Source organism: Gallinula chloropus (assembly GCF_964237585.1).
Source record: "Gallinula chloropus genome assembly, chromosome: 16".
Classification (NCBI taxonomy): Eukaryota; Metazoa; Chordata; class Aves; order Gruiformes; family Rallidae; genus Gallinula; species Gallinula chloropus.
Window position 1 is genome coordinate 3,201,869 of NC_140101.1, and position 13,862 is coordinate 3,215,730.

A 13,862-nucleotide genomic window follows, 5' to 3' on the forward strand; every position below is an offset into this window, starting at 1 on the left:
GGAAATAAAAAAAGAGAGAAGTGGTAGGGGTGCAGCAGCCTCTGTGCAATTTGAGGTGAGGGATAAATGAAATAACAGTCTGCTCAGCAGCACTGAGGCAACCTCACAGCATACTTCCCCACACACAGCTCTGTGCTCACGTCTGCTGTCAGAGAGGAACATGAGAAAGGCAGAATTTAAAGCAGTGAGACGGTGACAGGCTGAGACACAGACCAAACCACGCTGGTGCGTACGGGCTGCGTTAAACCAGCGCCAGCAAAACCCCCTCGTTGCCTTGTGCAGGGGCCAAAGAGCGATTACAGCACAGGGCTCCCTCTGCCTCTTGCCAGCCGGGTTGCCCAAGCCTGTTCTCCAAATGTTCTCAAAATGCTCCACAGAGAACACTGTAAGAATGATGTCCTGAGCTGGAACTAAACAGTATCTAACCCCTAGGACCAGGAAAACAAGGCAGATGGGCACACCTGGAAAATATCCCAACCTACTGCTGCTTGTTGTGGTCCCAGCGATGCCACCAGCCCTTTTCTAACGTTCTACGTGCCAAGTGAGATTAGAAATATTTTGCCTTGTGAGGCTTAAAAAGAAAGATGGACCCAAGGCCTCATTAAGAGCAGTCTTGTGAGGAGAGGGCTGTAATCCAATAAAAGTCAGCTCAGTTGCAAGCATTAGCTTGTTCCCTCCTCTTGCTGCAGGTCACTCTGCTTTTTTCCAGTCCCTTTTATCTTTAGGCTGAGGTTTTACAGCTAATGATGGTTGTAAGGGACAAGCTGGGATCTCATGTAAAGAAACCACTGAATTCCTGCCACCTAAAATCTCTCCTCCACTGAAACCAGGTACACAGCTCTTGTCTGCTTTGGCCAACATCCAGAAAGGCTGGCAGAGTACCCGAAATGCCAAGTGCTGGCATTTTATTGTCCTTAATTTTGATATCTTTGAAGATGCAAAGTGCAGCATGCAGCAGTGAGTGTTCCTGGTATGGGAAGAGATCATCGAGCCCCAAGCAAGCTGATGTGACTCCATTAAGCTCAGGGGAGAGACTCTAATTCAGACCTCGATTTTAATAACATTGTCTGACTCGACTCATTCTCCTGGTAACAATGTTCTTTCTCTTTTGATTAGAAAACAATCTCACCATAATTTCTCACTTCAAAGCAATATACTTTATGAATATGCATTTACAGAGCACAGGAAATAGTTGATTAACGTGACACTCATAAATAAATATGAATAATTATGTTTTCCTTGCTGCTTACAGTGTGAAGCACCAAAGTTCAAAATGAAAACTTTCCAGTGAAGGACACCAGTACCTAGCTCTGAGGTCAGAACCCAGCTAAAACCAAAGGATTTTTTAAACTGGAGAACTAAGGAAGCTTGATCTAATCTGTCTCTAAGCAGAACCATGAGAAAAGCTAACACATGTCTATAGCAACAGGAGTATTTAAGATAAAACCCATTTTATAGGCTGCCTTCACAGTACTCTGTCCCTGGTTGGACATGAGTTGGGTTGATGAAGTGTGGCACACAGAGCACAAGAAATGTTTCATATATTACTAAAAACATGCTTCCATGAGTCCACTTCCATATGCCAAACACCTTCACTCTCAGACACCACAGCTCAGAAAAGCACGCTCATTCAGAAGAAGTCACAGTGCTAAGCATGAATTAAATCCCACCACAGTAAGTAGACACCTGCTGATTTCAGGGATTCCTGGGGGGCTGAAATACGCCCTTAAAGTTGGGGGGGAAGAAAGGAAGTTGGGATAACGATGCTGTCCTTTTAGAGTGCTAAAGATTTTAGAGGCTTTTGTCCTTTTTCCAGGCTTTTATCAGACCAATTAAAACAATTTTCCAGATGGACCAATGACCTTGAAAAGCTCTTGCAAACGGCAACAGGTCCCAGATTTACCCCATGCTGACACACTGAGTAAAGGAGACGTGGGAAAGCATGTCAAATCAGAGTGTGTAGTTATGGCAGCCATGCTTGTGTCCGTCTATGGAACAGCCAGAGAGGAAGTTCTTGTACCCAGAAATGATCTGCTCAATTACTCTGCGAACAAGGAGCTTGTGCGCTGAAGTGGGCACAGGCAAACGCTACCCCCGAGCCCAGAACAGGGGCACAAACTGTTCAGCCTTCTGTGTGTGGCCCTGAACTTTCCAGTTTTAAAAATCAGGAATGAGTTCCCAGAAGCTGCTGGACTCCTGCCACAGACTGTCTGAGAGCAGTCCGGATTTTGCAGCCCTGGGGAGAAAGATGGGCAAGAGGAAAAGCAAAGGAGATGGGGTTTAGTGCAGTGCCAATGGACAGAGGAGATGTGACCAACAAGTTTGGGTCCTGCCACTCAACTTTCTCAGTGGCCAAACTTTGTCCTTTGCTCAAGGGAAAGGAAGAGAAGCATATCAAAGATACATGGCTCTATCACTCATCCCCTTACCTAAATAAGAATACTCACAGAGTTTTGAGGATTGCTCAAAACTGGATTGCTGAGACGTCCTGAACATGTCAGAAAGATCCACTTCTTTTAACCCCTGCACACTGTGATGTGTGTTTAGCCCATCATTGTAGTCCCCAGTTCAAGAGACCAGTAAACATCAGCCACAGATACAACCCTTATCTCCCCACACCAGGAGCCAGAGAAATAGCCATGCTGGATAAAAAGCTGTGCTGAATGGCTCATTGATGGTCACTTCTTGATATCATAAGTGTCTTTCTGGCCCCCTTGCAGATGATCTGAAGGACAGCTGTAACATCTCAGGGCCCTCTCCTGCCCCTTAGCAGAGCAGTAATAACACAAGCAAGAGAAAACTTATTTCTCACTACACTGGCTGGAGGTGTCTATGCTGAAGCAGCTAATAATGGTGGCAGAACCAACAAAAGGCAAAAGTTTTAACAGGTTAATACACAGTAGGAGGAATTAGAAACATAACAGAGACGTGTACTCAGACTGCAAACAAAAGCCAAAATAGCTTCACTGTGATAAACCTCGTAACTAAGTCAATCCATTGCTTCCAGGGACTTTTTAGATACTTGAAATATCACCAGAGCTGTTCTGCACTGGTACTCCTACTACTGAGGCTATCTAAGCCCATTCAGGCCATATGAAAGAAGATGGATCTCATGCCCTGCCTAATGAAAAGCCATCTGGAGCTTCATTTCAAGCAGCCAAGTACTCTGTAAGGGTTTACAGATAAATAAGCCATCGTAACCAATGCTTGAATGTCACTGGTTTACAAAGGAATGAGAAACCAGCCATTTAATCAGTGACAATGTTCATTTAAAGGCACTTAGGGTCTAATGGGGTACTCACACGGTCTCCTGGAGGCCCATTTGGGCCAGGTGGGCCATCAGTTCCTGTTAAACCCTGTCAAACCAACGAAGGAAAGAGGTGTTAAAACAGAAATATCATCATAAGTGCCACAGGACATGCCTCTCACTGTCACCAGCACAAGCCACGTGGATGCTGAGGTCTCAGGAAAGGCTAACCATTTTATTTCTCTCTGTAATTAACCACAAAGGAAAGGACCAGAAGCAAATCACCAGTTCTGTTCCCCAGGCACTACAAGTGTGGATGAACACCCCAGTTCCTGGTGTTTACTGAGTTCCAGCTTAGCTGGGCAAGCTGACCAAATACTTCCTCTTGTCTGACGCAGAAGGAAATATGCTGGTGAAATGCCTCAGCTGATGGGTATGACTAGATGCCTGGACTGAGGCACAAGGGGTTTGCCCCAGAAATGTTGCCTGACACCTGCATTTCTGCAGAGCTGCCCAGAGCAGCAGTTTCATTGTCAGAGTGCAGCCCTGGCAGTTATGCATCTCAAAACTGTTCTCGTTCTCCTTAATTCAATCAAGAGATGTTTTCAACTCTTCAAATTTCTCCTAATATTCTAGGCATATAAGTAGATCCAGGACCTGCTTTGCTTCTCTATTAGACACAGAGAAAGTTTGAGACACTTGGGAAACACACGCGCCTGTGTGAAATATTCAACAGACCCAAGAGAAGATGGCAAACTACTCACATCCACTCCAGGAAGGCCTGGCAATCCAGCTTCACCAGCTTCTCCAGGCTTCCCTGGTGCACCTTTTGGCCCCTGGATCAGGGAAACAGGCAATTACTTTTAACATAGTAACAAGAGAAGTGTGCTGATACAGGCTAGAAGATGTAAGTTCATTGGTTGATGTGTCAATCTTACACCACACAACCAGGAGAAGCTCTGCAGAGAGATGAGGCTTGCCAGGAATCCATATCCAAAGCTGAAATCCACTGCAGAGCTTTGGCTCAGTTCCACACAGGTCACCCATAAGCTGTTCCCCATGGAGGGGTAGAAAGGGGCAGAAAGGGATAAATGGGAAAGTGCTGTGCCACCCAGTACAGTTTTCAGCACCCTTTGGCAGCCCAAGGAGCTGAAGCAGACTTGGATGAGGCCAGCAGTGACCACGTTTACATGGCTTCATCTTGGGTTTTGTTATACTGGCAATGGCCAAGCTTTATTTCCCCAGGACCAGCACTGAGCATCTCCACTCCTGCATACCCCTTACAGAAATCCTGCTGCAGATCAAGAGGAAAGCCAAGCTGGCAAGTCTCAGCTCTTGTGCACTGTGTCCCTGTCAAGAGGATGAGCAAGTCATTGTCATACAGTAAATACTTACTGGTGGGCCTGGCAAACCAGGAGGGCCTGGCTCTCCCTAAATGAAAGAGAAAAGACATCAGTGTTAGCACTGAACTTCTTTCTGTTGACTGTTTCCAACAATGGTGGTCCCAACTATCAGGGACCTCAAGTCCTCCTTCATGCCCACTCCAAGATCTACCATCCTTGTCCTTATGAGGCTGATGCTCTGCATCAAGGATGAACCTGGATAGCCTTCACATCTCCAGCAGCAGATTTAGTGAAACCCACCTCCTCAGTCTCTGAGAGAGCCAGTACCTTTGAACAGTGCCCAACACCCACAGCTTTTGCCAGATATGCTTAGAAACTATTTGCACTGGGGCTTGTCTACAAGAGAAGCAGCTGGATGGCTACTGAGGCTTCCAAACATCTTCCTGAGGAAACAGAGAGATATAATGATAATCTCCAGATATCCAGGACACGGTGAGTAACTGTGGTACTACCAGGAGTTGAGGACTATCAGAAAGCGAGGAATGAACAAACCATCTACAATGATTTTCCTCATGTGACTAAACTCTCATGGGAAAAGCAAGTGACCAAAGCCCCCTGCTGCTTTCCACCTAATCCAATTGCACAATCTGGATTAAACTCAGTTTTTATAACATTTCAAAAGCACTTATTTTTTTCCTATCCTAATAATGGCAATCAACTTTTAAGAACAGAATTAAAGGTGTTTGAGAGACAATCTTTAAAAAGCCTTTGAATCACTCCTAGCTCAGCCAGCTGTAACATCACCCAGGAGCTTGTGTGGATCAGACAGACGTATTTGTGGTTTGTCATTAGCCCCCAAAAGAGGGAAAAAATCACTGTGAAGAGCAGCAGTTTGACCAGGGCTCAGTTTCCCATCTGAACCTGCAGAAAACCCATTTTAGGTCCCAGTTCCAGATGTCTGAATGGTGCCCTCCCCTCCTGGCACTGAATATTGCGAGACTTGGGTACCGTGGGTGAGCAGGGGGGGAGAGGGCATGTCAATACCCTGGAAGAAGGAAATCTTTATGGAAAAAGGATGGTTATTAACAGAGCAAGGCTAGAAATAACACCATCACCTCTGTGGGCCTGGAAATTAGGAGTTGGAAGTAGAAATGTGGAATGTATAGCTTGTTTCTATATTTACCGTGTCAGCAACTGAGAAGTCTGTGGGCAAGTCTCTCAAGACTGGCTGCTTTGATTCGCTCAGGCAAGGGTTTACACACTGCACCGGTGATCGATCAATGCACAGAGCAGAGGGTCACTGAACAGAGGGATCCTTATGCTCTGGCCTGCTGGAGCAACTCCCTTGCCCACAGATTCTCCATAAATAGTTATCATTATCATAGGTGGGGAAGGCCCCTGCCAAGGAAATGAAAGGAGCGGTTCTTTAGCAATGAATGGTTTCAAAAAGCAGCTAGAAATGGCAGTAGAGGTGGTTAACTGCCTCCTCCATCACCTGAGGCTGCCAGCTCCTTGCATTTTCTTTTTTTCCTTGCTTGGGGTGGTGGCAATTCATACAGCAAGGTCACAGCATCAGCAAAGGCTGTGTGGGGCCATCTCAAACCTTGATCCTGCCGTCACAGACCCCTGCAGGACTCTGCAGGAGCACCAGAACTTCAGTCAGCTGAATCAAAAGCTTAATCAGTGTTTGTCCCCCTAATTCCAGATCACTGGGAATCGGAGGCAAAGGCTGTCAGCGAAAGGAAATGCTCCCCTGGTGCTACAGGAGAGGGAAGGAAGTTTACTCTTTTCTCAGCAAGTCAAGGCAGGAGACAAAAAGTGAAAGAGAAAAGAAAATTAAAAAAAAAAAAAAGCTTGATTTTTGAAAAGTGACAATTGCTTATTAGCAATTTGGGGAATTACATCCCCTGAAATAATTCACAGGAACTTGTCACTAATTCTTTCCATCATAACACGCTGTTTCTATTCTTGGGAGGGAGAGATCTGGCTTGTTACTGAGTATGAAACGTGAAGCATGTTAAAGGCTATAATTATAAACCATTTCAGAGGGACTTCACGTTGCAGCTCCCACTGAAAGGCAGGAAGGAAAGCAGGAGCTTCTAGGAGTTGTGTTTATGGAGTTCATCCAAGGTTTGTTTGGAGACATCCTGAATAATTCAGCTGTACGTTACACACCGCTCACTGCTCACAGCCAGGGCCTGCTGAGCACCTCAGCAGCCCTCATCCAGCTCACAGGGCACCTCTTCCCACACAGCATTCATCCAAAGCCACCTGCAAAGGCAACCCAGCTGGAGAGGCTTGCAGAGTGCAGGAAACCTGTGTAGGTAACGGTCCAGAACAGTTCTGATCGTGCTTTAGAAGAAGTCTCATGGCTAAAGAAATGAAATGAAATGAAATAATAGTTTCATCCTTTGCAGTGATGGAACTGACATCTCCAGCCGGGCTCCACACGACCTTCTCCATGCAGCTCTGTGGAAATACAGAGCAGTGCTGGATTTTACATGCTGTTCTCTTTGGAGGGTACTGCCAGAAAAACGGTAGCCCTGAAACTGGGAGGCTTCATGGCTCTGCTCAACACTGGCCCCAGCTCCACATCTCCTCTGAAATTCTTTAAAGGACTAAACGCCCTGTTGAAATGCAGAATCCATCCCAGAGCCTGTCCCTGGGCAGCTGGACCATCTCACACACGAACAGGGCACCCAAAAACCTATAGCCATAGGAGGGACGTAGATCAAGTCTAATCAAATTATGTCACTCCTGTGTAGCCAAAGCTCCAGAATCAAGCTGGGACTGCAAGACTCAGCTGTGTTGGGGGGTTTTAGTTCTAAATTCTTTACATTAATTAGATGTTGTCGTTAGGTCCTGTCCCACAGGGAGATTTCCAAAGCTTTTAACAGTGGATAAAAGGGTGCAGGTTCACGTGACCAGCGTCTGCCTGGGCTCCTGTTTCCTATGGTGGTCAGAAGTGATGCTAGTGCTGTTCCAGAATTAAGTAGTAAGATAGCCTGTAGAAAACAGGAACTGAACAACACACTTAAAGGGATTTGTTTCATTCTGATTGCCTACACACAGAAGTTGGTTACGACTTGAAGTCTGACGGGCTTCATCCCTCCCACATTCTTCTCTCTCACTCCATACAGAAACACAGCCACCCTCTCCTGAAACCCACCAGCCACACAGATGTCCTGCTGCAGTGACTCCACAGGCACACTGCTGCAGATGTAGATGTACATACACCCTGTGCCCTCTTCCAGGGTGGTCCCTTAAGGCTCCTCTCATACCATGAAAAACAGTGGAAAGGAACCATCGAGGTCCCAGCTCTGAACTTTTCATGCTACAGAACCAGAGTGAGATTTTGGGTGAAACAGGCTGCGTTAGTCCAAAGGACACGTGGGAGGGACTGGCTGCGGATCAATGAGGTTCTCTCTTCAGACCTGCCTTGCTCACAGGGCCACTATGAAAGCTCACCACAGCAGACAAAACAGCTCCTTGTTCACCATATACCAGGGAACTCTTAGGTATTTTTTTTACCTTCTTATCCAAAAGAAAATGTGCTGCATGGAATGAATAGATTTTTTCAAAGTTGCTTAAAGGCACAATTTCCAACAAACTTATTTCAGGCAAGCTTAAAAACCTCTCCCCAATTCCATAAGGAACTGAACATTGAAGCATTTGATGTGGTCCTGTTGAAGCTCCATCCAATGCTGATTTTATCCACTGCCAACTACAGGACCCAATTCAGTCCTTACCTAGATGTACAGAGGCAATGTGTTTCGTTCCTATGGAACCATCAATTAAAAGTAAGACAAGTTTTTCTCCTCTGGTAAGTCCTGTGGTACAGTCTCCTACCTCTGTGGGAGGTGTACATACAAAGAACTGCCTGCTGAAAGAAAGGCTGCCCCATCCACTTGCCTTTTGTGCCCCTAAATGCCTGGAAACACACAAGCCAGATTCTGACCTCTCACGTGCCAAGGCAAGTTAGGGATGGCCACACTAATGATGTTGGATACAACCAGTATAAGTAAAAGCAGCGTCCAGTGCGGTGTATTTGAGTTTACTGGAGCCTCTCTACAAACAGCAGTGCTCTGAAGCGTCACATAAACCTCTCTCTGAACAGCAGAGCATGCAATGAATCCAGTGTATATTGTACCCATGCACTCAACCATATGATGGTCCCCCATCCCCCTAGACACCAAAAGAGAAATACTCAGCTCTGCAATGGGGGTCACGAATCCCCCGTTCTGTCCTGAACTCTCTTGAGACGAGGGATTGATCCTGCTAAGGACCTGAGACCACTCAGCACACCTCCACTCACTGTTCTGACTCTTGCAGGAGGTCTCTTAAGAGTAGGCTAGTTCTCCAGGTCCATACAGCCCAATGCCTGGGGGCACCAGAGGAGGAGAGCAGCTTCTTGGCTTCTCTGCTCAGTTGGCTCTGCCTCTGCTCCACCCCTCGCCTCCCTCGCCAAGCCTGCCCTCTGCCCTACGTCACTCACATCTATGCCGTCCTTGCCAGATGGTCCAGGGGGTCCTCGTGGTCCAGGAGGGCCTTGTGGTCCTACTCTCTGAAAGGATGGGGGGAAAGAGAGAGAAAGAGGAGTTTATTTTTGCATCAGAAGAAACGATACGGGGGATAAATCAGAAAGTAACAGCCAAGCCCTGCAGCCTAACCTTAAATCTGCACCAACCTTCCATCCCTCGGGGACCCCACCCTGGGTGGACTCAGAAGAGCTCAGAACCAGTGCAAGGCTTTTTGGAAAACCCTTTTTTTGGGAGCATGTCCTCAGGGCTCCCAGCTGGCTTATGTTGGGAATAAGAGCTGGTCCCTGGAAGCAAATGGGTTTGGGTATGGGAAACAGTTCTCACTGCCATTTCTTTTTGGGCAGAGGAGGAAACACAAAGCCCACAGAAAATAAGGGTCAAGTGCTTGGCATGAAAACTTAATTTACAGTCCAAATCTGATGGGAGAGCTGATGGGGTGATGGAAAAGCTGTGAGGAGATTGCTGAAGACAAAAGGAGAAAGGGAAAGTCTCCTCTCTGAGCAGGATGCAATTTGAAAATACGGGATTTCTGAGGTGGAGGGAGGAAAGAAAGGTCCAACAAATGACTTGTGTATAGAGAGGGCTCCAGAGAGCGACTTGCTGTAGCTTCAGCGAACAAAGGTTTCATTGTAGAAGCAGCTGTGCCCGCAGTAGATGGGGGCAGCTCTGAATTCCCAAGCCAGACTGCAAAAATTCCTCGCTAACACAATGAAAAACCTCATGGAGCAGTTAGTAACTTCCCCAGGCAATACTACCAACACCATACAGGGACATATCATCTAACTTCATGTCTGAAGCAGACACAGGTTAGACACACTATTTTAGAAGGGTAAAATTTAAAAACCAATTGAGGGAAGGAATAAGAAGTTTGGATTCAGATGAAGATGTGGGTCAGATCAGTCCTTACTACTTCACGGAGCCAGAACTGTTTCTTACAGCAACAGGTCTCCCCTTTCCCCAGGCTTTCTCTCTTGTAACTCAACAGGACAATACTTTTACAGCAAGAATAAAGCAGCAGTTTCTACCCAGCAGGACAGGATCCAAAGCCCCCCCCCAGCACTGGTTTGCCCCCCAATGTGCTTGCAGGCACTCTGTGTAACAGCACCAGCAACACAATCACTCTTCATAAACTTCGGGCTCCAGTAACCTGCCTGTTGCCACATCCCATCCTGCAGCTGTAACACACGCAGAGCCCCATCTGCTTCCCTCACAGACCTGTGTAAGACATAAAGGAGGCTTCTTACCTGTGCTGATGCTGTGGCTAACAGCTGACAGAGGGAGAGAAGCCCGAGAGTGGAGAATCCAGTCATGGTGCCCAGGCTCTGCCTCTCTTTCTTCCTCCTGGGCAGCTAAAGATTCTACTCCAGGGTCCACCAGATCCCTCCTCCTCCTGGGTCTCGGCTTACAAAGGAGACTCCTGGCCTCCAGATAAACCTGCGGCTCCAGCTGGAGGGGCAGAGCCCAGCAGCACAGGCAAGAGGGGCTGAGCTGGGAGGGGAGAGGTGGGAGAAGGAGGGGGAGCAGCGGTGGGTCGGGAAGAGGAGCTCTCACTGAAGAGCAGCTCTCCCTCCTTCCCCGCTGGGCAGCCCCAGCCTCCAGCAGACACCGCGCTTGCAGACGGGAGGTCGGAGCAGAAGTCGGCTGCTTCAGCTGGAGATACAAAGCTGTTCCCGGGGGCTCACCCAGGGCACTTCGCAAAGCCCATCACCACCTCGGTGACAGATAAAAAGCAACACGGGGAGTTCTGCAGTGCCTGAGGCCACCAAACTTCACTGAGAGATTAGTGTATCCATACCGAGCACGGGAGGCACTACAGAGAAACACACTTACTGCTTTGCCAGGTGGTGTATTCCTGCTGGAGGTGTATTCACATCTGGGGTTGGGTTTTGTTTTAGGTTTTGGGTTTTTTTTCCCCAGGAAGGTTTAGAGAATGACAACAGATTTCTGGAGAAAGTGATGAATCCTGACCAGAGGACAGGTGATTGCAGAGAGATACAGGGAAACAGGAAAAAGGAGAAACCTCAGAGCCACAAAAAAATAACAGAATTGCCTTTGAAATACATGCTAGGAAGGAAGAGGAGGACAGTTCCCAGCTGGGCTATCCCAACAGGCAATATATTCACAGAGATGCTTCTGCAAACAGCTACACGCTTCCCTTTATCGATTGAAGACAATTTCATCCAAAGCAGGACCGGGAAGTGGAGAAGAACAGTGGCAAGATTCATCAGGACCGGAACGACACAGCTCATTTGGCTTGCAAGAGGAGAGCAGAGGTGGAAAAGCAAAGCTTAAAAAAGGAAATGCCAGGTTAAAGTCCTGTATCCTCATGCCAGGGGGTTATATGAACACATGGTGTGTGCCTGTCCAGCTCCCCAGTACTCCACCAGCCTGGACAGAGAGATAAAGGGCTCAAAGACTTACTAAGCTGCTACAGGAGCTTGTAGTAGAGGCAGCTGGGGACAGAAAGGAAGCATGTGTCTGGATGCCACCAGATGCCTTCCAAGTCAAAGGAATGCTTTTAGACACCACAACCCCCCCGCAGAGGGAGCACAGTGCTTTGCACAGAGCTTGTGCCTCCTCCTTCACTGAGCCCAACTGATGGCAAGTGAAGGCAAAGCAGGTCCCAATTCCTCAGCCACAGGTTTCTCGTGGCAAGCCTGGGAGTGTAGAGCTGCTGCAGGCATGGGGAGAGCCCTGGGAGCACTCACCTTCAGACTCACCCCACACAGGAGGAAGACTGGTCCTCCTCCCCTTCCACATCCCCACACAGAAGGAGCACAGCTGAAGGGACACAGCCACTTACCCATGTCCTGAAGGAAAAGGCAGCTGCCCTTCTTCCTTTGAGCCTCAAGAACAAGTTCCTTGTTTGCTCTAGAGAGCATCACAACCCATGCTGGGGAGGATGGCAGCACAGAGATAGGCACACAGACACATTCCAAAGCACACCATTAAACATGAAGCATAGAGGAGTGGGGAAGTGTGTGTCTTTTCCCCCCACAAACATTCACTGGCCATGTTTTACCATCTTCCCATGGAACAAGCAGAGGTTTATCTCATGGTGAGCCCACCAGACCTCTGCTTGGAAACACTGGGAAGCCCCATCCACCCACTTTTGGGTGCACAAGCTATGGTAGATAGGACAGGGTGGGGAGGTGGGGGGCAGATTGTGACATCCTGCCATTAAAGATAAAAAATAAATATAGACAGAAAGTGGTATGCATTAAAATCATGCTTTAATAGCTGTCATTAAAGTAAGAGACTCTGTGGTACAGCTCCGAGTGCTGGAAAATACCTGTGAACTCCCTGCCAACACCTACAGCCAAATTCTAAACCTGGTCATGACAGGGAACTGTTTGGTTTGAACACTCCAGACTGGGGCTCACAGTGAAATCCCACTAACACAAAACCAAACCACACACCACTGTAACAAGGTACATGATCTATGCCCCAGCTGAGCACATATGCACAATGAAAACTTCATTAAATAAGAAAGTTTCTATAAATCTGTACAAAAGCCACAATTAACAATTTCTTATCTTTCATAAAAGAATTTTCAGCATCTTCAAGTATTTATATCTGTAATTAAGTGTATTATTATTGGCTATTAAACTCCATTTGTTCCTATGGGGAAAAAAAAAAAAGAGAAAACCCTGCATGTTAAAAAGCCTTTTTGCAGCACAGGATCAGAGTGATGGGGGTTGGAAGGGGCCTCTGGAGGATCATGTGGCCCAACCCCCTGCCAGAGCAGCATCACCTCGAGCAGGCTGCACAGGACAGCATCCTGGTAGGATTTTAATGTCTCCAGAGATGGAGACTCCTCAGCATCTCTGGACAGCCTGTCCCAGGGCTCTGCCACCCTCAAAGCAAAGAAGTTCCTCCTCGTGGTTAGGTGGAGCTCCCTATCTGCAAGTTTCTGCTCACTGCACATACATGACCTTGAAACATTCCATGTCCAGCCTGCAGACTTTTACACACACACATGTGTGGGGCATGCTGGCTCAGGACCTGCAGCCTGGGAGGACAAATCACTGATCCTGTTCCTTGAAAGATGGGAACTTCTTAAGAGCTGCAGCAGAGAGCCTCCAGCCATCTCCTGCACAAAACAAACAGCACCCAAAAAAACCCCCAAAACTAAAACAAACAATCAGAGCAAACAGCAACTCCAGACCTTCTGGCCATCAGGAACAGATTCCTCTGCCTGGTGAAACAGGTCCTCTGCTGTAAATCTCCAAGACCCAAAGTGCTAAATTGTTTAATGCTCCTTCTGACTCGGCTGAATACTGTGCAAGTCAGGCAGAAGAGCTAACAGGGAGGTCAGGACCAGGGAGGCAGGCAAATAGCTGGCAAGGTCTGAGAGTAAATTCTTGAGGTCTGTAAGTAAATGAAGCAGACAAGCGTACCCCCTGCAATTACAGCTTCAATTAGCTGCCCCACAAAGCCCAGTGGTTCCCAGACATTGTGCACTCAAACATGCCCTGGCTGGCTGACACACTGATCATTAATGGGAAAACCCAGCCCTGCCCTAACTAGGAAGTGGGTTGAATGTGACACGTCCAACCTGGAGCAGGGCCTGCGGAGAGAGAGAGAGAAATAGAGCTCCACAGGCTGCGGCAAATTAACGGCAAAGTCTGGGGACAAAATGCAGTGACAAATCCCTGTGGGGTTCAGAGGAAGGCAGGGCTTTGAACCTGATCTGTGGAAGACTACCAAGGGTCTGAAAGCGGTGGACAA

General features: G+C 47.5%; 1 protein-coding gene across 1 annotated transcript in view; it reads right to left on the bottom strand.

The window, feature by feature from the left end:
- The window catches only part of COL9A3 (collagen type IX alpha 3 chain), a gene marked incomplete at its 5' end in the record, with an annotated part of 36,275 nt that extends 25,834 nt beyond the window's left edge, over positions 1-10,441 (bottom strand). The window contains 5 exons of the mRNA XM_084271617.1: positions 3,303-3,356; positions 4,012-4,083; positions 4,643-4,678; positions 9,086-9,154; positions 10,376-10,441. Of these exons, the coding sequence (XP_084127743.1) occupies positions 3,303-3,356; positions 4,012-4,083; positions 4,643-4,678; positions 9,086-9,154; positions 10,376-10,441 (297 nt within the window). The remainder of the gene's footprint in view (positions 1-3,302; positions 3,357-4,011; positions 4,084-4,642; positions 4,679-9,085; positions 9,155-10,375) is intronic.
- Positions 10,442-13,862: the final 3,421 nt, after the last annotated feature.